Source organism: Hakea prostrata, chromosome 2, assembly GCF_041222555.1.
Source record: "Hakea prostrata isolate BN-2017 chromosome 2, UWA_Hpros_2, whole genome shotgun sequence".
Classification (NCBI taxonomy): Eukaryota; Viridiplantae; Streptophyta; class Magnoliopsida; order Proteales; family Proteaceae; genus Hakea; species Hakea prostrata.
Window position 1 is genome coordinate 47416222 of NC_142601.1, and position 23026 is coordinate 47439247.

A 23026-nucleotide genomic window follows, 5' to 3' on the forward strand; every position below is an offset into this window, starting at 1 on the left:
GAAGAGGCTCAGTCGGATCCAGAAAGCATAATTGATCCGCATCATAAATAATCATTCTTAAGCTAGGTTAAGGGACTTGAAGTTGAGGGAACTATAACATATTCTCACCGAGATAAGATTTGCAGAAGGTAGAAAGTCTATTTGATGAGTAACATAAATTACTGTATTTGAAGTCAAAATTCCTAATAAACACTCCTGTCACATAAGTTCAAATATCTAGAATTAGTTATTCACTTAAAAAAAATCACTACACAAGATTAATAATTTTACATACAACTACATTTAGATATAGTTTTGTGAGACTACATGCATCGCTCTATAGGTCTTGCTTATTTGAAAAATCTTGACTTCATTCTCTAGAAAGCCAAATGTAGATCAAATTTTGGTTTCTACCATATGAAATTATGATGTAGCCATTGCAAGTGTATAATTTTAAGGACAAATTTTGTAGTTATATGTCAAGAAAAAAGCTACCTTAAATAGATGATTTCCTGTGTAAGCATCCACTGAACTAAAAGGATCGTCAAGAAGATAAATATCAACATCATGGTATAAAGCACATGCAATTTGGATTCTTTGCTTCTGTCCACCACTAAGGGTTGTCCCTCTCTCCCCTATCATAGTCTGGTCCCCATAGGCAAACAATTTTAGGTCCTCTCTTAATGAGCATGCTTCAAGGATCATATTATATCTTTCTTTATCCATCTCTTTACCAAACAATATATTGTCTACTATCTTGCCACTTTGTATCCAAGGTGATTGTGCAACATAAGCCTTTGCACTATTTAACATAACTACTCCAGATACCATTGGTACTTCTCCCAGTATACATAAAAGTAGGCTTGACTTTCCTGACCCAACAGACCCACAAATAGCCACTCTCATACCATGATATACTTTGAAATTGATTTCCTTCAATGTTAGGTAATGAGAATGAAGGTTCCAAGAGAAATTTCCTTTGACTATCTCAATTGCAACCTCACTATCTCTTGGAAGCTTTTGTATTATATTTCGATGAAGATCATCAAGACAAAGGAACAATGTTATTCTATTGAGAGAAACTTTAGTCTGAACTACCACAGAGATTAGGTTTGGGACATTATAGATGGTATCTTGCAAAATCTCAAATGTAGCAAGCGCGGATAGAATCTTTCCTGACTCTAATCGAATTTCCATGAGCACACAAAACCCAAAAGTAACCATGGAGACAAACATAGGAGCAGTCAAGTAGACAAAAGCAATCACCGCTGACGAATAAAGTACTTCCTTTAACCTTTTTGCTTCGAAGTTCCTGAGGTCATTTATTTGATCCAAAAATTTCATATCCCAGCCCTGGAGCTTGAGAATCCTTATATTTCTCAAAGCTTCAGATGTCACCTTCATTCTTTGATCCTTCGAATCCATCAATTTTCCTTGATATTTCTCTTGTAGTTTTCCTAAAGGTATATTTGCAAACAATAATATCATTGTGGAAATAAAAGCAACAACTGAAGCATGCCCAACGCTCTTATATAAGATCAATAATGCTAAGACGACCTGAACTGGAACCCTCCATATATTATGTAAGTACCAAATGAAAATGCTAATCCTCTCAACATCAACACTCATTAAATTAACATTCTCTCCACTAGTGTGGAATTGCTTTGAGTGGTTCGAAAGACCAAGACTTTTCTGATATATTATTGCAAACAAGGCAGCACGAACCCTAATTGATATCTTCCGCAGTTGAAAGAACAAGTGCCTCTCAGACAGGCATTTTATGAGCTTCGAAAAAGAAAAAAATAAACACTAGAATATAGCATTTATAATTTTTTTGGTGATGACTACTGAGATATTGAACAAAGGCATCAATGAGGTACGGTCCAACATAAGAAGCCAATGTGCATATAATGGATAATAAAGCTGTCCATAAAATTTCTTTCCATGCTGAAATAATCAATGCCTTCCCCAACTTGAATGTGCTTAATTTACCTCCACGACCATTCCCCTTATCATCATATTCAAGCTTAGTTTTGAAAAGACCAAATACCATGTTGGCTCTATCAGAATTATCAAGTTGGGGAACATCTTCAAGTGCTAACGTTTTTTTATTCCCAAGAGCAAGCAAAGGGCTTATCCAAGAGAAAGTAAAAATACTTAGAAGATTGGCATTTGCATAAGGACTAACACTGTCTCTGTCGACTTTTGATTGTTGCCCATTATCATCATTCCTTTGACTGGACATTCTTATAAGGGGCTCAGAGAGATGAACATCTTCATCTTCTCTTGTTTTTCCGAACAATCCAATATAACAAAAGAACAAACCAGCAATAGCAAAAATACCATCGGAGATCCAAAGGTGGAAAGGCACGAATGAATGTTTTTGATACATACCAACATGTATAACAAGAGAGGAACTTGGGAGCAAAAAGTAGAAGGTCCACCAAATCCTTAATAAAATGGGAAATCTGTACTCACTTGAATGGGAGGCCACATTGTGCAAGTAACCGGAGATCACAAACCAAGTAAGTGATCTGAATCCAAAATCAAACTGAGCAGAAAGCGTTAGAGTAGACCAACCATTTCTATACCCAGAGATGCTATGTAACACGCATAAGAGAAGACCATAGAATGATAGACCTACGCAAGATATTAGAGTTGACCAGTAATTGAAACGATATGTACTCTTCAACATAGGCTTTGAATTTTCAAGGGTAGGCATGAAAGATTTCTTGCATGACCAGGAAAGTGATAAAACAAACAACACGAATAGGTGTAGAGAAGCAGAAACCCAATGTAAGAAAGTTGTTGTAGAAGAATCTGAAAATAAAATCCAAATATTTGTATCCATCGTTGATACTTCAAAATGATCCATGTTTGCAAAATTCTCTTTTCTTATATTTCTAAGTTGGTGACTTAGCTCAAGCAGGTCCAATAATATTATACCACTTTTTGGATTGACAGAGACCTATTTGCATAATTGCCTTAGAAACTTTATCATCCAGATACCAACCATTTCCATATTATATGTGCCAGAAATACGTAGCCAACATTGGAACCATAATACCATCCATAAATGGAGTCGAACCTGTTAATGAACAAATAACAAATCGATTATCAAAACATGTATAAAGGGTAAGAGAGGTGAGGTCTTTCTAATGAAACAAAGTCAGCGGGTTTTGAAAACCTTACAAAACCTCAATCCTGCTCAAAATGAATGGAATGGAAGGAAAACAAGAATCAACCAGTGATTACTTAGAGAGATATGCACCTTGGGGAAGAAGCTTCAAATTATACATCCCATGTTTCTGGAATCTTGAATGGAAATGTTTTGACTTCTTTCGTGCACTTCTGCAATGAACCGAAAAATGGGTGTGTATGATTTTGTCTCTATAAACACTGAGTTCCTGACCAAGTAAGAAAGGAAACGGCTAGTTCATACCTGCTGCAATGCACGTACTTCCCCAGGAAATAGGAAAGTTGTGGTCTTTGTATTCTGAATCAAGCTTACTTCCTTTGAAGTAGGAAAACTATGCTCTGGGGATTTACGTATGGATTGGATGGAATGCGCTGAATTATCTCACAGAAACTTAGCTCTGTCCACACATTTCCATTGCTGAAAAAGACTAAATTCAGAAAATTTAAAAGACGCAGATTTGTGTGTGAGAGAGAGAGAGAGAGAGAGAGAGAGAGAGAGAGTTCAGCCATGGAATATTTGGCTTGTTGGGCCGCTGCTAGTCTGGTCAGCCATCATTTTGTCAACTGCATTGTTTCAACACCATTTGTTATCGTGCATGCAACCCAACCACTTCCATTTTTGCCCCCAATTTCTTACTTGAGTGTTAGGGGTGTGATCCTCTCTGTATGAAATTTTAGAACGAATGCAACTCATGTGAACCAGTGTGGTTTACCACTTCCTATTATTTATAGAGCTTTTTACATGTTCTCCATTTAAGTTGGACAAAAACTCGTGTTGGCTCTCTTAAGTGGCTTAAATTACATGCAACCAACAACTTAATAGTCTCAATTAGTGTCCAGTTAAGTCCTAAAAGAAATGAGCAAAATACCTTCCTATTGTAAATTACTAAACTACCCTAGTGTTTTATTAGGGAGATTTCTGGCAAAACCCCCAAACCCTTCCAGCCACCTCTTCTTAGGCTTATGCGGCTAGGGTTCCTTCTTAGAAGACTACAATGTGTAAAGCTCTTGTTGCTACCAACTCCAGAAGTATACAAGAAGTCTATCCTATTGAGGACTATCTTATTCGCAGCTGTATATAAAGCTAACACATACTCTTTTTTATCCATAGATATACATGACAGTCACAGGACACTCTACCTCATCCAAAGTCATGTTTGAATTAGATCACAATTACTGTAGAATCCTGGTCAATATTTTATGTAATCTTGAACTCTTATCTTCATGTAAACCCAAGCTCTAGAAACCTTGTAATATAGGGACTCCACAAGATCACAATTACCAGAGTCCAAGACAACTGATGAACAAGGACTCTGATCCTCTATAAAACAGCATAAATACCTCATTCAAATATAGTAAAATATTTTAAACTCCCCTATGGATTTAGGTTGCATTCAACCAAACAACGTAAAACTTCGGTGTTCTCCTTCTCTCTCTCCTGGCCATGAATTCTTACACGTCTCATCCCATATGCAACCCCTAGGTGGGTTAAGGGATTTCCCCTTCACTTATTTTCTTACTACAACAAAAATCCCTTATAGCTACAGATAATTAACTACAACTTTTCTAATCATAGCTAAAAGTCTCTTCTAATTACAGTTTTTCCATGTGTAGTAATATAGAATGGTTATTGCTATAGTAAGTAAGAACTACAGTAACAAATACATTTACAAATGTGATTGCAAAAGTGTAACTAAAACTCGTAGTAATATGAACTACTTATTACTATATATGGTATTCCAAACCGCAATAACACATTCCTTCTAACTACAAAATATAACTACGGCTTTGTATTGCAATGATTTAAGATATTTCAAGTTATAGTAGTCAAAATTGTAGCAATAAAAAAGCATTATAACTACATAAACAAAATTGTGACTAAAAATTGTAGTAATAAGCAAAACTTATAGCTTTGGTAATTAGAAGTGTAGCAACATCGACTTTTTTAACTACAAAAATAATTGTAGTTTAGAATTACAACCATATAGTTTACACAATAGTTGCGGTATCTGAAATTGTTGTAACAGTCTTTTTTTTAGACACAAAAATAGAACAATGGTTAAAAATCACATTAGTATAGTTTATATATAACTTGAGTATTTGAAATTATAGCAATAGATGAAGTTGTAAATGTAAAAATATAACTGTACTTAATAAGTGTAGTGATAATATATATATATTTATTGTTGTGAATGCTAAACCATAACAACAGAGTTCGTATAAACAAAACCATCATTAAAACCATTTATTTTGCTATCACTTCAAGTTGTTCTTTAATTGGTCTTCCAAGTTGTTTGGACAACTTTATACTAGTTTATGAATCCTCCTTTTCTTTCTTTCTTTTTTTTTTTTTTTTGTTTTTTTGTTTTTGTTTTTTGGTTGTTGTTTTTCCTTAGTTTGTGATTTGCGTTTACAATTATATACCAATGGTACTCGATGTCAAAGAAGTGTAATGTATTACACTTATAAAACTAGGGAATCAATATTTCGGTTCAATGTTCATCATATCATACTTCCCCTCCCTCTCCCTTCCCTTGGCCGTACGCCAATTTAAATTTGAAAATAATAAAAAAGAATTATTTTATTAAAATAACTTTATCTTATTGTTAAGGGCCTTTTGCTCAACTGAGTTATGATTCTAATAGCTTGGGCTTGATTTTATTTTTCATCTATCTGAAACCATGTAATCTTATTCTATTTAAAGGTGTCGATCAGTTCATTTTTAGTTTGGTTCTAAATAATGATAGTCCAATCCAAATTCGATCTAAGAACCAAGTTAGTATTAGACTTAGATCTAGATCCGAAAATACCTTATTCTGGCTCCAATTCAGTTCCAGAATATGTTTCTAAATTAGCCCTAAATATGGTTCTGGAAAAGAAAAAGATACATGTACTTGGAGGGAAATCATTTATTTAGGTAAATTATTTAGCATATCAGATTTTGTAACATAAATATATACATATAAAAAAAAAAAGAAAGAGGAATTTTCTTGTCTCAAATTCTAAGCCTCCATCAATGTCACACCCCACCCGCCGGTCTTGGTTACCCGCCCTGAGGAAGTGAACCGTCATAAGATCCATGGTCTTACCATCAATAATATAAAATGCAAGTACTAGATAATCATGAGCAAGAATAAGTTCAATAATTAAATAAAAAGATTACAGGAGTCCATATGCTCCAATAAAGTCAATGAATAAATCAAAGGAAAGAAACAAGAATCAAATGTATAATCAAGTTCAGCGGAAGAAAAATAAACAAAACTAAATAATCTTCTTTCCAGTTTCTTTCTCCATATCTAAATGATATTTCTCATGAATAATGAGGAGGGGGGGTCCTCCAGTCCTTCTCAATGCGGTCACCAAATATCTTAGCAATCTGCCTCCTTCATCCGTCAATGGGTGCTATAAGCGCACTCCAAGCATCCGCAGGAGGCTTCATGCTCTACAAGTTTATGTACCACCGTTTGTGCCACATTAGCTTCATACAAGAAGGCTCTTTTATACGAATCATCTCCAACTTCCGACGTTGTGCCACCATCTGTACAACTCATATAATATATACAATGAAAGGAATGAGTTCTGATGAACTCAGTAAGAAACAAACAATTCTTATATATATGTAAATACAATCCACGAATGCACATATGAAATGATATGGATGGTATGCAAAAATATGAATGCTACTAAGATCTAACTATGCAAGTCTCTAAGCAGTTGACATGCTTTAAGATATAACACCAGCCCTCCTCTAGGTAGGTCTAGTCACTCTGATCCCACAAGGACTGGTAACCTCTGTTGGGATCCTGGGTAAAGGGGTAAGTCCACACCTGGCTCACAAACATGAGCTGGGGTTTAAGTCAACACTCTCTTACCACAACCATTGGCATGAGTACTGGCGCATGTCGAGGTTTCTAATCCAATGCAAGTCATATTGGTAACACACTATATGGAGTCCAGATACTTCCCCTATGGCACCAACCAACTCGGTTCAGTATCCTTCGCAACCTAGGAGTGAGAACCCTCATGGATTGGCTACCGCTGTTGGACTCCACTCCTTAACCCTATGGTCATCCACATATTGTTTGGGTGGAATGCTCTCATGACTCCTCACGACACCCGGTCCGATCCTTGGACGTCCATGAGCCCAACCCTAACATATGCAACCCTACTATTGCATGATCAAAAGTGGACCACTAGGTCTCCGCACGGGATTGGTTACCGCTGTAGGATGAAACAGAGTCACGTCACCATTATCACGGGCCACCTGGCTTCAATTTCCCAGCTAAAAGGGTAATAGCATGTGGGGTACCTAGCCATGCAAATCTAAACTATCCTAGGTATGTCATCTAGTAATTATGATAATGCTAGAGGCATTAGTGAGCATGTGTCCCATACCACGACCCTCTGATATCTCCAGCCAAGATATCCCAATGGAATACCCCTTCCATCACAATTACACTACATCATCATCATCATACCAAAACAGTTGTGCAATATCATAAAAGATGAAATACATCAAGGAACACTACAAACAACAAGTATACAATAAAATTCACATGCTTTATACAATTACAGCAAGATACATGATCAATGAATAGTAAATAGAACATCTAAATCATCATGTATATGTAATTGCATATAAATAAGAATGCATGTCCTTACCTTGTAATTTAGTAGAAGTCTTTTAAATTGCAATCCAAACAAAATTATAAAACTTTAAGTAGAAACAAAGGACACCTATATATAGGGTTACAATAATGTATAAGAGTCAAAAGTCAAATCAAATCCAAAATCAAACCTACACAGTCACTCGAAACCAGCCAGCTGCTTATGGCAGTTGCTTGGGTCAAGTGACCTCCAAAAGCGACCACCCTTGTTACAGACAATTTTCAACTTCGAAATTCAGACCTTTGATCATCCAATTTCAATCCATTTTGGGATGATCTTAGTTCGAATTTAAATCTTAACAAGTCTATAACAAAGAAACAAATCAACAAACTAAAATTAACATAGATCTAACACCTAAATCATCTCCCTTGATTAGATCCATTCTTTATTCGAATGCAGGGATTCGTTTTCGGATAGGATCTTCTCAAACACATTGATTAGGGTAACTAGCCAATCATAATTAGGTCACCCCAACATGATGGAGATGGAATCAACACCAACCAAAGCTGAATGAAGAGAATGAGTGAGAGGGGAATTCACTTACCTTAACCAGAACAGCAAAAATAGAGGGGGAGAGGTTCCAGATCACTATCAGCACTTTGCCCACCTTCCAACACGTTTCCATTGCCGCCTAATTGCCAAAAATAGCAATCCCGAATATAATAATATGTTAATAGGGTGAGGGTTGCTATTTATAATGAACATGGGGCAAATTAGGGTACTTTCCTACAAGCAGCACTTGGCGGTTGCTTGGTTCAATCAATTGCCTCAAGCAACCGCCCCCTAGTATATTGCTATACAAGGGTGATTTGCTCAAGGGGTTGAAAACCAAACACAACCTAACCCTAATCAACACATTGGGGAGGTCTTACCTTCATTCCAAACATCTCCAGACACCTCATGCCTTGATCCAGAAATCCAACTTCCTAGCAAAGTAGGTTTTTCATCATGAGAATCCAGATCCATGGGTTCAGGGTATGGATCGTGGACTTTCTATCCGGACACTCCACAAATTAACCCGACTAAACCTTCAGATCCTCAGACCTACAATACGAATCCCGGGTTAGAAAGACAGGGGTTGTTACAATCAACCCTCAATTTCTAATCAAGAATCATGACATGTGGCTGCTCTAGATCTGGATTCTCTGTTTTATTCTTAATTAATTCTCTAAATCTAATCAAAATTAATTTTCTAAATCCAATCTAATCCCAACGAGAAAGGATTAGTGGAGAGGGAAAGGATTTCCTAAATCTAATATAAACCTAAAAAGAAAAGAGTAGTAGAGAGAGAAAGGAGAAACCTAAATTGATTCTAATGCGCATAAAGAGTGGGAGAAAGGAATGAGTGGTGGAGAGATTTTAGGAGTTGATTAGATTTAGGAAGGAAGTGAAAGTGGAAGTCTTTCCATTTTATTATTTTTTCCGTTTTCCCAATGTTTTCCTCTTTTCCCGCTACTTATTGGAAATTAAAAACCACTTTAATGCTTAAACAGTTAAACTCAATTTATCCCATGATTCCCCCAAAAAATTTAAATGGAAGTCTTCCCACAAAATTGGTTTTTTTTTTTCTCCTTTTAATACTTTCATGATATTTTTATAAAAAGAATGAAAGTGTGTACAAAGAGGGAAAACACAAGACAACCAAATAGGCTATATTTTCCTCTCCATCATCTTTTTGCATTCTGTGGCAGTTCATATTTTCTCCATCTTTTCCATCTTAGTGTCTCCAATGTGATTTGTGAATCTAATCCATAAGGATCTTCCTTGCCTTTTGCCTATGCTGTTCCAAAATGCTCTAACATTTCCTTATCCCTTTGTTAAGAGAAATTAAATAGGTGTATGTATAATTGGCTAGTTGAAATAAGTGCGAATAGGGGGCTGAGGCCATATAAGAAACTCTTGCCACTTGTTTTGGCCGGAAAGGTCCTGATTCCTAGTTTTCAACGAGAAAAGCGCAAGAGAAGAAAAAAAAATTCACTTTTCCTCCGAACGACAATCTCACGTCTCCAAACTAGGGCGGGAAGGGAGATCAAAAAGACAAACAGGAGTTATAATTTAAAATAGAGTTGGTGGGAGAAATGGGATCACCAAAATATGATGCGGATTTGGAGACAAATGAAGCTTTTAATCGGATTTCCCCACCCAATCTCGATCACGTTTTAGGACAATGTGTCTGATAGCATTTACACCAAATGGGTAAAATTCTCAAATTCATGAATCCAAAGATTTGAAATCTCTAGATTCATGTAACCAAACAGGCCCTTAGTTGATTACAATGTTTCATGTCTAGTAGATGTCCGTATTTTATTTCTTCATCTCATCAAGGTATAGTGATAATATGTTTTATGATTTTTAATGAGTATTTATTAAATAGTTATTAACTGTTAATTTATTTTTATTGATTATAGTAAATATTTCACAATTTCAAAATAACGCCATTCAAGAAGGTGGTAATCATTGAAAGAGTTCTTGATAGTATAAAGCCTGAGAGGCTTGGACATGACCGTCATAACAATGAAGCACACGTTGAATCTAGATGATTTTTTATTATTTTGAGAGTGTGGAGAAGGTATGCATTAGATATTAATAGTGCAAGTTTAGTACTCTAAAATAGAATAGTAAAATATTTGTACTAGGCTATAGCAAGTCTAGAGTATCAAGGCCTATTTTCTTTAATGGTTGATTTGCACATGGCAATTCATGTTTTCTTTATTTTTAGAGTTTCTTATTATCTATTATAATCTTTTTAGTCATTATTTTAATTCTTCTTTAAGTTAGAGATTAATCTTTTTTATTTCTTTCTCTTCCTTAAGTCATAATGTTTTTTTTTTTTTTTTTGTTAGCATTTATTGAATGATAGCTATTTGTTATTTTTATTGATATTGATTACAGGAAATACCTACAACTATTGAATCACATTGAATTAAGGTGGTAGAGCCATTACAAAGGTTTGCAAAGTCATAAAGCTTGAATGCGTTCAGGATCTGAATGAAATAAATACTCAACTACTATTTCAATTCTTGTATCTTTCTTTAAGATGTAGGTGGGGGGGACGGGTTGGGAGGAATGAAGAATTATACAATATAAATTGTAGGACTTAAGTTGTAAAGGATAAGATTATTGATGTATTAGGTTATAGGATTTACATGATTCATATTTAGTTTAAATATTTACTTTATTTGGATGCTAAGCAATTTCTTGTACTCAATGACTTTTTATTATTACTTATCAAGTGGATTTGCCTTTAAATGTATTGTATATTGAATGGATTATTTGGATTTAAGAAATATATATGTATAATAAAAAAAAATTATAGGCATATTGCAATTATAAATTTGGGGTTAAACTCTATGATTGTTACAAAATAGAGAAGATATATTAATGCAAAGAAGAAAATTAGGACTAGATGAGTTCAACTATTCTATTGAGTTATTCATTATATATTTATAATGGAACTAGCATATTCGCTGATATGGAAATATCAGAGTCTACAAATAAATACAATATATGGTTCTTGCACACAATAAGATGATTTTGATATAGAATGATGGATTTTTAAGCGTTCGCAATTAAAAATCTATAGCTATAGAAATATACATAGTTACAGCTACAAAAACATCTGCAACTACAATTTTGGTAATTGTAGAATAGCTACGGAAACATGTGCAACTATACTTTGTGCAACTATAGGATGGCTAGGCAATATCTGTAGTTACAATATGTGTAGCTAGAAGTTAGCTATGGAAACATCCACAACTATACTTTTTTTCCGTTAGAAGATATATTGCCACCAAAACATTGTATAGCTATAAGTTAGATGCCGAAACATCCACAACCAACAAATTGCATCTATAGATATAGCTACAAAAACATCTATAACTAAAAAATTGCAGCTATTGGCAACCTTGTACATGCATTCATTTATGTGTAACTACTGTGATTGTGAAGAACCTGTAGTGACGAATAGTAAAGCGTAGGTAATACTCAGCTATAGGCTATTGCTGCAAATTTCCTAGCCTTTTACTGTGGAAATATTTGTGGTTATATGCCATATTTGTTGTAGTAGTTCCTACACCTTGCTAGAACTTACCCACCACTGCACCCCCTCCCCTTGCCGACCCCCACCACTGCCAAAACCTTCCCCCTGCAAGAAGCACTCCATATTGCCTAAAATTCCTATGGTTTTTCTGATTCTCCTAAAATCAAAATGGTGTGCTTTCGATTTCCAATTTACTTTCAGATTGAGGGCTTTCGGTTCTTGATTCTGGAAAAGGTGATTCCAAATTTGATGTAACTCGTGAAAGTAGGAGCTTTAAAATTACAACGACATGTTTTCATATTATGCCCCCAACAACAATGTAGTTGATCAAAGCTTCAAAACTTATGGTGACGTTTACATTTGTGGTATTGGAGACTTCAAGAAATACAATGAATTAGTCAATGTTCCAAGCCTCTCTTCACTACTTATGATATAGAGGCTAATAAGCAAAACATGGCTCTTTTTGTACCCAAGATATGAACACAAAGAGTGAGACTTTCATCAACTATGGCAACAAGGGTAATGGTGTACCAATTGATTTCCCTACTCACGGAAAAGGATCCAACGTTATAGGATCGAGCTCCATAGCTTATGGCAAGTGAAACAATAGGGCAAGAGACTTGCTCCCATTGTATGCTTCTGATAGTAACAATGAAACTAACAATTTCATAAGTTATAGATATAGTGGGTGTCACACCCCACCCGCTGGTATCAAACCCGCTTGACAACCCATGGGTGTGATCCACAACCACAAGATCCTCAGTTTATTCATCAGTAATAATAAATATACAAAACACTAAATCAAAAGCAAATAACAATTCAATAATTTATATAAAGAAATAATGAGTCCAAATTCCAATGAAATGTAATAATGTAATCCAAGGAATGAATAAAAAAGGGAAATGTATCCAAAGAATGTTTCCAGTGGAAGCAAAGAAAATTCTAATAATTTAATCATCGTTATTGTCTTTATTAGCATTGGTACAACTCTCCTCTATTTTCTCGATAAAAGGTGTCATAAAACCCTCTCTTATCGACCTATCCAAATGACAAACCACTTGCATCCTCTTGCCGTCAATAGACAATAGGTGCCATAAGAGCACTCCATGCACCTGTAGGAGGCTTCATGTTGTGCAACACCTATTCCCATTGACATTTCCATAGTCTCTTCATTGGGGTTCTCCCATACGTATAGAACTTCTCCATCATCTTTATAGTCATCATTTGAAGAAAAATAGAGATAATCCACAAAGAATGAGCTCCTGATGAACTTAGTAAGGCAACAATCCCATTTACACATCGACATTATATTGACATTAGGGATAATAATGAAAAGATGATAAGCAACAATATGGATGCATATAGCCGCTAACCATGCAAGTCTCTATAAGGCAGATATGCTTTAAGATATGACAAGAAATTCCGTCCTCAAAATTTACAGCGTACCTATGTGGTCGAAAAGATGAGGATATTTAGCTCGCGCCTCATCTTCTTTTTCCCAAGATGCTTCTTCAACAAAGTGATTCCTCCATTTGATCTTCACTAGGGGTATGCTTCGGTTCCTTAGCTTCTTGTCCTTTCAGTCCAAAATTTCAGCAGGTTCTTCTTCATAGGTCAAGTCTGCACTTAAACCTTCTGGTTCTTGCTGAAGCAAATGTTCTGAGTTCACTAAGCACTGCCTTAGCATAGAGACATGGAGTACATCATGCACACCAGCTAAAGATGGAGGAAGGGCCAACTTGTAAGCAATTGGTCCAACTTTTTTAGTAATCTCAAAGGGTCCAATATATCTAGGGTTGAGCTTCTCTTTAATATTAAATCTCATAACACCCTTCATAGGTGACACCTTCAAGAAAGCCCGCTCTCCAACTTGAAATTCTAAGTTTGACATTCTTTTGTCTGCGTGGGACTTCTGCCTAGATTGAGCAGCCTTGATTCTTTCCCTAATAATATCAACCATAGTACCTATGGTATCAATTAGATCAGTGCCAAGGACATGTATTTCCCCAACTTCATCCCAATAAAGAGGAGTCCTGCAAGTTCGTCTATACAGAGCTTTAAACGAGACCATTCCATCGTTGACTAGTAACTGTTGTTGTAGGCAAACTCCATTAGTGCTAAGTGGTCATCCCAGTTACCACCCATAGCAACAACATATGCCCAAAGCATATCTTTCAGAATTTGAATGGTTCTTTCCGATTGTCCATCCGTTTGAGGATGATGGGCCGTGCTCAAATTCAACTATGTACGGAGAGCTTTCTATATATTGTATCAAAATTGAGAGGTGAACCTCGAATCCTTGTCAAATACAATACTGACTGGCACACCGTGCAGTCTCACCACATTGTCTACATACAACCTCGTCAATCTGTCCATGGTATAGGTGATCTTCATCGGTATAAAGTGAGCCAATTTAGTCAGTCGGTCCACACCACCCAAACTGTGTCATTCCCTTTACTTGTTCAAAGTAGACCTGTAACAAAATCCATGGCGATGACTTTCTATTTCCAACTAGGTACAGGAAGGGGTTGCAAAAGACTAGACGATGGTTGTCTGATAGCTTTCACCTGTTGACAGGTTCCACACTTGGAAAAAAAAATCTTCCACAACATTCTTCATTCCAGGCAACTAGAAGTATCCTTTTATATATTGATACATCTTCTTACTACTTGGATGAATGGTGAACACAGATCGATGAACACCATTCAAGATTTCCTCCCTGAGGTCTTCTATTGCCGGAATACAAATTCTCCCTTTGAAAACTAGAGCACCATCGGAGGCTAAAGAGAAATCTGCCACTTCTCTAGAGTCCGAAGAAAATCAAATCGATCTTCTTCTTCAATTCTGAGTCAGTCAATTGCAAAGCGATGATTCTGTCCCTTAGGTTCGGTTGAATTGACATAGCTGCTAAGATAGCTTCAAAGCCTTTTGGTACAATCTTAAGCCCAAATTTGATGATGGAGAATAACAAGGGCTTACTTAGAGAAGACAAATCTACAATCTTTCGATGACTCTTTCTATTCAAAGTGTATGCAATTACATTGGCTTTCCCTAGATGATATTGTGGATATCACAGTCATAATCCTTTACTAGTTCCAACCATCTATGATGTCTTATATTCAGTTCTTTCTGGGTGAATAAATACTTAAGACTCCTATGATCGGTGTATATCGTTATCTTTTCACCATACAGATAGTGATGCTAGATCTTCGGAGAAAAAACCATTGCTGCCAGTTTCAAGTCATGTGTAGGGTAGTTATGCTCATAGCTCTTCAACTTTCTAGATGTGTAAGCCACTACTTGCCATGCTGCATTAGATCTCATCCCAAACCAACTTTAGAAGCATCCGTATATATACACCCATCAAACCCCTAGTGTCATCTGGTATAGTCAACATTGGAGCATTAGTTAACATCTTCTTGAGTTCTTGAAAACTTTCTTCACAGGCTTCATTCCACTCAAACTTAACTCCTTTTCTAGTAAGCTTTGTCATAGGAGCCGACAGTCTAAAGAAATTTTCAATGGAGTACCAATAGTACCCAGCCATACCTAGAAAACTTCTGCTTTTTGTGACTGTCTTAGGTTTGTCTCAATTTCCCACAACTTTCACCTTCACAAGATCAACTTTAACTCCTATTGTTGACACAATATGACCCAGGAAAACAACCTTAGATAACCAAAAATCGCACTTGTTGAATTTTGCAAACAACTTCTTATCTCTCAGCCACTATAAGGCAAACTCAAGTGCTTGGCATGGTCCTTCTCATTCTTCGAATATATTAGAATTTCATCAATGAATACTATGACAAATTTGTCCAAAACATCCTGAAATGCTTGATTCATCAGATCCATGAATGTTGTGGGCGCGTTGGTAAGACCAAATGGCATGACTCTGAATTCAAAATGCCAACATCTGGTCCTAAACGCTGTCTTGCAGATATCACTGGACTTCACTCTCAGTTGGTGGTATCCGGATCTCAAATCGATCTTTGAGAACACATCCACACCTTTCAACTGGTCAAACAAGTCATCAATCTTGGGGAGAGGATATTTGTTCTTAATTGTCAACTTGTTCAATTCATGATAATCTATGCACAACTAGCATACTACTATCCTTCTTCATCACAAACAGCACGGGGGCACCCCACGACAAAACACTGGGTTGGATAGACCCCTTGTCTAGCAACTCATTCAGCTGAACTTGGAGTTTCTTCAACTCAGTTGAAGCCATTCGATACGAGGCTTTTGAAACTGGAAGCTGCTCCTGGAATTATATCAATGTTGAACTCCAATTCCCTTACTGGGGGCAAACTTGACAAATCTTCCGAAAAAACATCAGCAAAATCTCTCACTACTTTGATATTCGCCAACTATTTCGCACCTTTCTGAGCATCCACAAAAGAGGCAAGTAGTCCAACATCTTTAGTCAACTCTCTGACTCTCACAGTTTTAGAATGGAGGGGCATCTTCAGGATGAAATAAAACTTTCCTTTCCGAACATAGGAAAATGGCTCGATGTTCCGTTAGCCAATCAATTATGAGTATAAGATTGTAGTCCTTCATATCTAACTTCACTAGTCGGGCTTCCAAATTTCTACCAGCAATGGTCGTTGGACATGATTCTATTACCTCATCTAATCTCACAACAGACTTGGTAGGAATACTAATAACAAGTCTCCTTTCAAACTTCTTAGGAGTAACAGGGATACAAATCACGATGATGCAATGAATGAATGATATGCACTAATGTCAAATAGTACAAAGGCGGAGATAGATGATACTAGAATAATACCTATGACCACATCATCATCAGATTAGGGCTCAGTGCTAGTGATGCTATAGACTTTCCTTGCTGGGGTGGGGGGGTCTGTGCCAGTCTCGCCATAGTTGACAACTGTTGATTAGGTCTCTGAGAGCAGTTACGAGAATAGTGATCTGACTTCCCACAAGTGAAAACATCTCTTTTGCCTACTGATGTCAATGGGGTCAGAACTGCAAGTCTTTGATTACTCACGCCTGGATGAGGGTTAGCATACACAAGTCCAGTAGCGTGACTTCCCATAGCTGGACGTACCAGCACATTGTTTGACCCGTAACTTGATCCAGAGCTAAATCTAGTGCTAGGACTTCTAGGCTGATATAGAGGTGCAAGGTATGGAGTAGGCATAGAGAATCTTCTGTTATGGTCCACCAGATTATTCTTACTTGCCACTAATCTCTGCAGCTGGTAGTTCTCTCTCTCACTTTCTTCAACTTTCTTGGCATTTTGAACTACTTGAGCATAGCATTCCGCCGACTGAATTGCAAGGTAGGTCTTGATCGACAGTCTTAGTCCTTTGAAGAACTTGTTCATCTTTCCAGGTCAACCTTTATAGCTTCAAGGACAAAGTAAAAGAGTTCCTCGAACTTCTGCTGATATTCCACAATTGAACTGGAACCTTGAGTAAGAGTCATAAACTCAGATTCCTTGGCATCTTTCACGGACTCTGGAAAATATTTCTTGCAGAAAGCTTCCTTGAAAATATCCTAGGTGATGTCTTGATGCAAAGCTTCCAAAACCGGCCGAGTCGCATTCCACCAAGCGTCTGCTTTATGTTGTGGCTTCTGCTCAGCACATAGAATCTTCTAAGCTTCATTACATTGGAGATTCCGGAAAGCTTCTCCATCTCTCTTAACCACTTATTTGGTAGTAAGATATCTTTTTTCATTCCAGTAAAGGCAGGAACCTAGGGTTTCAGAAAATGTTCCATCAACCTTGCATGTGGTCCAAGAGCAAACCCATGAGCATTAACACCCGCTGCCGAGCGACCGACCAGAAGATTCTGGAAAGCTTGTGGTAGTTGATTGGTTGCATCAATCTTCTGATCGGTCACTTGAGCTCTAGTTGATTGGTTGCTCAATCTTCTGATCGGTCGCTTGTGGTAGTTGATTTGTTCAATCGACCGGCTCAAGCGACCGCTTGCTTGTTTGCGACGAAACCGAATATATATACGATTTTTGGGTCCCATTTTCATTCAAACACTTCTCAAAACCCTAGAGCTCTAGAGAAACTTTGTCTTAGGTCAAGAGAAGATTTTTGGGGACTCCATTGACTAAAGATCGGCCTTCTACGCATCCATTCATGCCTCTCTGGTAAACTACCTGTCAAAACCCTCTTTTTCTTGGTTTGGTTGTCAGTTTGCATTCCTACTTCTCTTTCTAGGTTTTCTTTGTTGCATACTGATCGTTTACATCTTTTATTGACGTCTAAGCATAGATCTACCATTCTTTTTGCTTCTAGACGTCCATGGACATCTCTTTGGCATTTTCTAACTTCCTCTTTTCTTTTCTTTTTTCTCCTCAAAAAAATTCAGATTTCTCACAGATGGCAACCTGTAGAGGTAGGTGGTCCCTATTTGCAGTCGTGGTCGTGGATGTGAAATCCAGCCCAAACCTAGCTAGGACACCCTATCTGTTTTGGGTGAAGAAAGACTTGTTTAATGTTAGACCTTGATGTTGGACCTTGATTTCAGTGTTACTATCTTTGAAAGTCTTAGGAAGTCATGTTAGACCTTTCCCTTATGATAGATCCAATGTCCTGAAGTGAAGGAAGAATTCTCTATGGGCCCTCTTTGTAGAAGACATGATGTTTGACCGGAAACTCATGGATATTGATGATGGTGCTCCATACTTGGATGCATTGTCAGTGTTTGTTAAGAAACTGCACCTTGAAGAAGGGGAGTTTAGTTGATGGACCTAAGGCACTCTCGGACATGATTCGAAAGTAATTCTCTGACATAGACTTGTTGATTGAGTTGTAGGAGAAAGCCCAAGTGAATTCGAGTTGATTGGCCCTCCAATTCCCTACCCCAAGTTGCTGTCATTGCTTGGTCGACTGGCTCGGTCGATTAAGCCAGTCAACCAACCCAGTCGACCAAAGGATTTTAAGCCCGAGAAAATCTGATTTTTGGGTCTTTTTTAGCTCTATTTAAGTGGTCTTCGTAGCTTAAACCCTATTCTATTGTTTGGACTCTCTTGGAACGTGGAGAGGCTCCTCTTAGGCCATTCCTTGGTGTTGGTGAAGATCTTCTTCAAGAATCATTGTCTCTCATTCCCAAGATCATCCCCAAGGTATGTATTGTCTCACTCATTCTCTAATCTACTCTCACCTCTTCTCTTTCTTGCTGTTGAGACCATGAAGATGGTGCTGCAAGCTTGCAACCACCCCTTCATGTGTTCTCTCCTTGCTATTGCATAAACCCATTTCATTCTACCAATGCCATGCTCTCTATTTGGATTATTAACCTTGCATTACCATGATTTTCTTCATAGCATCATGATTTCATCACCTAAACTGATTTCTATAGTATGCTAAGTCTGATTTTAGGTTAGTAAGTGATCCTAATCTATTGTCCATCATTTCATTACTTGAATCCCTAAATTCTCTTTGCATTTGCATTTGATTTCATTGAAAACTATGATTCTAGCATTTAGCACCTAGGGTTTCAATTTGGGGATTCTTAATTAGACCATTGATCAATGTTAATTCTTTGCTAGATAGTCTTCATTTACTGTTCCTAACATCCCCCCAAATTCCAGAGCGATCCGAGCTCCGGATGATAGGTTTTGGATAAAAAATCACTATTTCAGCCCGACACTGTCCACTTGGTCGACTGGGTCAGTCGACCAAGTCAGTCAACCAAAGGAATACAGCATTGTGTATTTATTATATTTGATTCGTTCAACCTCGGATTTTCTTGATTTCTCTTCTAATATTACATCTATGATTGTCTAGGGTCTAAGTACTATCTTTGAGACCATTCTCTTTTGATCTTTGGACTATCTCCATCTCGAATTAAAGTAAGGATGGTTATTACCATAATTACGTAGTTTTATGTGAATCTTGCAGCTATGTTGGAAACTTAGTAGTTTCATCTTAATTGTTGTATTCCTAACATCATACGACTGCTGTAAGTACTTTAAGACAGTAGTACCATGTTTATATACATTCTTTGGTTATCATGACTATTTATTCTTGTTAATTACATATATGATTGATCATGTGATGTGATATGTCCTTCTATATTATGATGTATCTTTTGTATGATATGATGGAATTGGAAATTTGATTGAATAGGTATGATTTAGGATTGGGGAATGTCCTATTGACATGTCCTTAACAGGGAATAGTATGGGATGTTTCGATGGTGATTGATGCTTTGGATTATTGATGTCATCGTAGGACTTGTCTAGTGGTGTTGCTAGGATGTCCTTGTTGTATCAAAAATCAAGGCATTGAGACGAAAGTGGTAGTAATTGGATTTTGGGGTCAAGATGGTAACCAACAAGACATAGATCAATTGGATACTATAGACAGTAGGGTTGCAAATAGCTAACTTGTAGGGCCAGGTAACAATGGAGGATGTGAGAGATTGTGGATGACCAATAGGGTTGATGAGTGAGTAGGACTATGACTCTAGTGTGAAGGATAGGAAAGATAAGGAATGGAAGTATCTAGATCTAAGATAATAATACTTTGTAGTTTATGTACATAAACATTTTTGAGAGAGTGGTGAAAATGTTGTCTGAGGATGAACAATGAGAGGAAGAAAATATGGCTAGACTTAAACATGTTACAGAAATACTACATAGAGTTAGAACAAGCAAGTACATCGCATCATGTATGTTTTGGATCATGTGATTTATGTATTATGGAATAACTTCCTTAGTTCTTTTGAACTCACCCTTTTGCAACATCTTTTGTTAGATTTTGTATTACATTATATGATGTCAATACATAAACTAGAGAGATGCGTGATATGTGACTAGGTGAAGACTATCAATACAAATTGATACTTATTAGGAGTAGTTGGCTTTTCACTTGTGTGGATGGGATATCATCCATTTCTTTTGACATTTTATTTGATTTTGTTGAGACCGTAGTATAGTTTGTTCCTTTCATTGGATAACCTTATTTATGACTTCTATTGTTAAGTGGGTCCTCTTTTTACTATTTATTTTATTGCTATCTTTTGCACTTTGATGTTCTTTTGTGATCCTGAGATCTTTTTGACTTTTATTATTAAATTACTTGAATACAAAGTTTTGTTCTTCTTTTGATTATATTATTATCTAAGTGGATATGATTTCTAACTATTGACCTATCATCTAGTATAAAAGGCTAGTGATTTTGTGGGATGTGAGGTGGAGGTCAAGGTGATCACAAAATAATTCTTCAAATCAGGAGGAGTCTCTATACTTCTCACCAAACTAAGGTTGGTGCCATAGTCGGATGATTTGTAGAGTTTCAAATGAGAGGTCGAGAGTGGAGAGATGTAAGATATTATTCGAACTTAGCAGTGGGAGATAAAGAAACTAGATTGATCATAGAGAGTAGGGTGAAGAACATTGAGTTTCTTCTGACTACATCTTTAAGTCACCCAAGAGTGGTCTCACTAGGTATTTAAAATATGAAAAGGGACTCATCTTCTTTAAACAATGAAGGTATGTGATTATCACTTCATCTTGGGGTCATCTCATAGATATGGAAACGTGCACCAAAGTGAGATTTCCCTACTATAGGCCTTGATGACTTTCGTCGTCTACATAGGATATTAGATGGACTTAGAATTCGTCATCCAAAACAAGATCTGTGATGCATCCAGGGGATGAACGTATAGTTGTGACCCAAATCTAACACTTTGGGTGACAATAAGAGGTTGTCAAGCTCGCTCAAATAATATAGTTGGTGGTACTCACTAGAGATGTAGTCAAAAGAGAGCGTGTTATATGGATGAGGATGCAAGGATGACCAGGGAGAATGACCACTGTTTGAGGTAGGGGGTCCATCTAGGACTCAGGGCATACCGGAGGAGACTCAAACTTCAGCACCTACTCGGGCAGGAGATGCGGTCTTAGGTGAGATACTCACTCAAGTTGAGCACCTAAAGAGAGGTGATGGATGGCGTTAGCTAGTGTGGAGATTCTTTGACTACGAGGACACACACACAGACTAGATTAACTATTATGCTCTTTTTGTTTCTTAGCATAGACTGACTTATCTTAATTTTTCACTCTACTACTTTTGCACTTTTCCTAGATGATTTGACTTTGTAAAGCATGAGTTTAGCACACTCCAACTTATGCAAAAACTTATCTTATTTATGAAATTCAGTTATGCTTGTTACACTTCTATTTATCGTCTCTTATGCACTTCTTGATGGTTATTATTGTGAATTGTGTTTTCGGTTTATTTATGGTAACTTATTCCGACTCGAAGTTCATTTCACTTTACTGTTTCACTTGCTAGCATATGGTTGTACCTATTATTCACTTCTAGTATTGTGGGCCACTTTTGGATCTATGACCCGGATTGTTCAGATATTATATGTATTAATTAGTACTAACTCTTGTAAATGTGGCTGATACACGATACCCAATGGAAAACTTGTGGGTGTGAGCAACACAAATTCTGATTTAGCATCGTAATAATAAATATACACAATGCCAAATCAAGAGCAAATAATAGTTCAATAATTAATATAAAGGAATAAAGAGTCCAAAATCCAATGAAATGTAATAAATGTAATCCAAAGAATGAATCATAAAGGGAAATATATCTAAAGAATGTTTTCAGTGAAAGCAATTAAATTCTCATAAATTAATCATGTTGTTTTTCTGGTTGACAACTCTCTTAATCTGAATAAAGGTGTCATAAAACTTCTTCATAAACCATCCAAATAAACTCTTGGATCCTCTTACCGTCAATAGGTGCCATAAGAGCACTCCATGCACCCGCAGGAGGCTTTTTGTTATGTAGCAACACTTCCCATTGACGTCTCCACCGTCTCTTCATTGGGGATCTCCTATACATACGTAACTTCTCCCACATCTGTATAGTCATTTGAAGAAAAATATAGATAATCTATAAAGAATGAGTTCTAAAGAATTCAGTAAGGCAACAATCCCACATACACATCGACATCACATTCACATTAGGGATAATAATGAAAAGATGATAAGCCATAGTATGGATGCATCTAGTAGCTAACCATGCAAGTCTCTATAAGGCAGGCATGCTTTAAGATGTGACCCTACCCCTCCTCTAGGTAGGTCTTGTCACTTTGATCTCTCACGGACTGGCTACCTCTGTTGAGATCCCGG

General features: G+C 36.8%; 2 protein-coding genes across 2 annotated transcripts in view; both read right to left on the reverse strand.

Moving 5' to 3' along the window:
* The window catches only part of LOC149024534 (ABC transporter C family member 3-like), a 29304-nt gene extending 26474 nt beyond the window's left edge, over positions 1-2830 (reverse strand). Inside the window, 3 exon segments of the mRNA XM_089143490.1 lie at positions 109-195; positions 475-1773; positions 1775-2830. Of these exon segments, the coding sequence (XP_088999616.1) occupies positions 109-195; positions 475-1773; positions 1775-2830 (2442 nt within the window).
* A 10633-nt stretch (positions 2831-13463) lies between these two features.
* LOC149024535 (uncharacterized) lies at positions 13464-13955 on the reverse strand. Its single transcript, XM_089143491.1, has one exon. The coding sequence runs from the start codon at positions 13953-13955 to the stop codon at positions 13464-13466; it is 492 nt and encodes a 163-aa protein (XP_088999617.1).
* Between the last annotated feature and the right edge of the window lie 9071 nt (positions 13956-23026).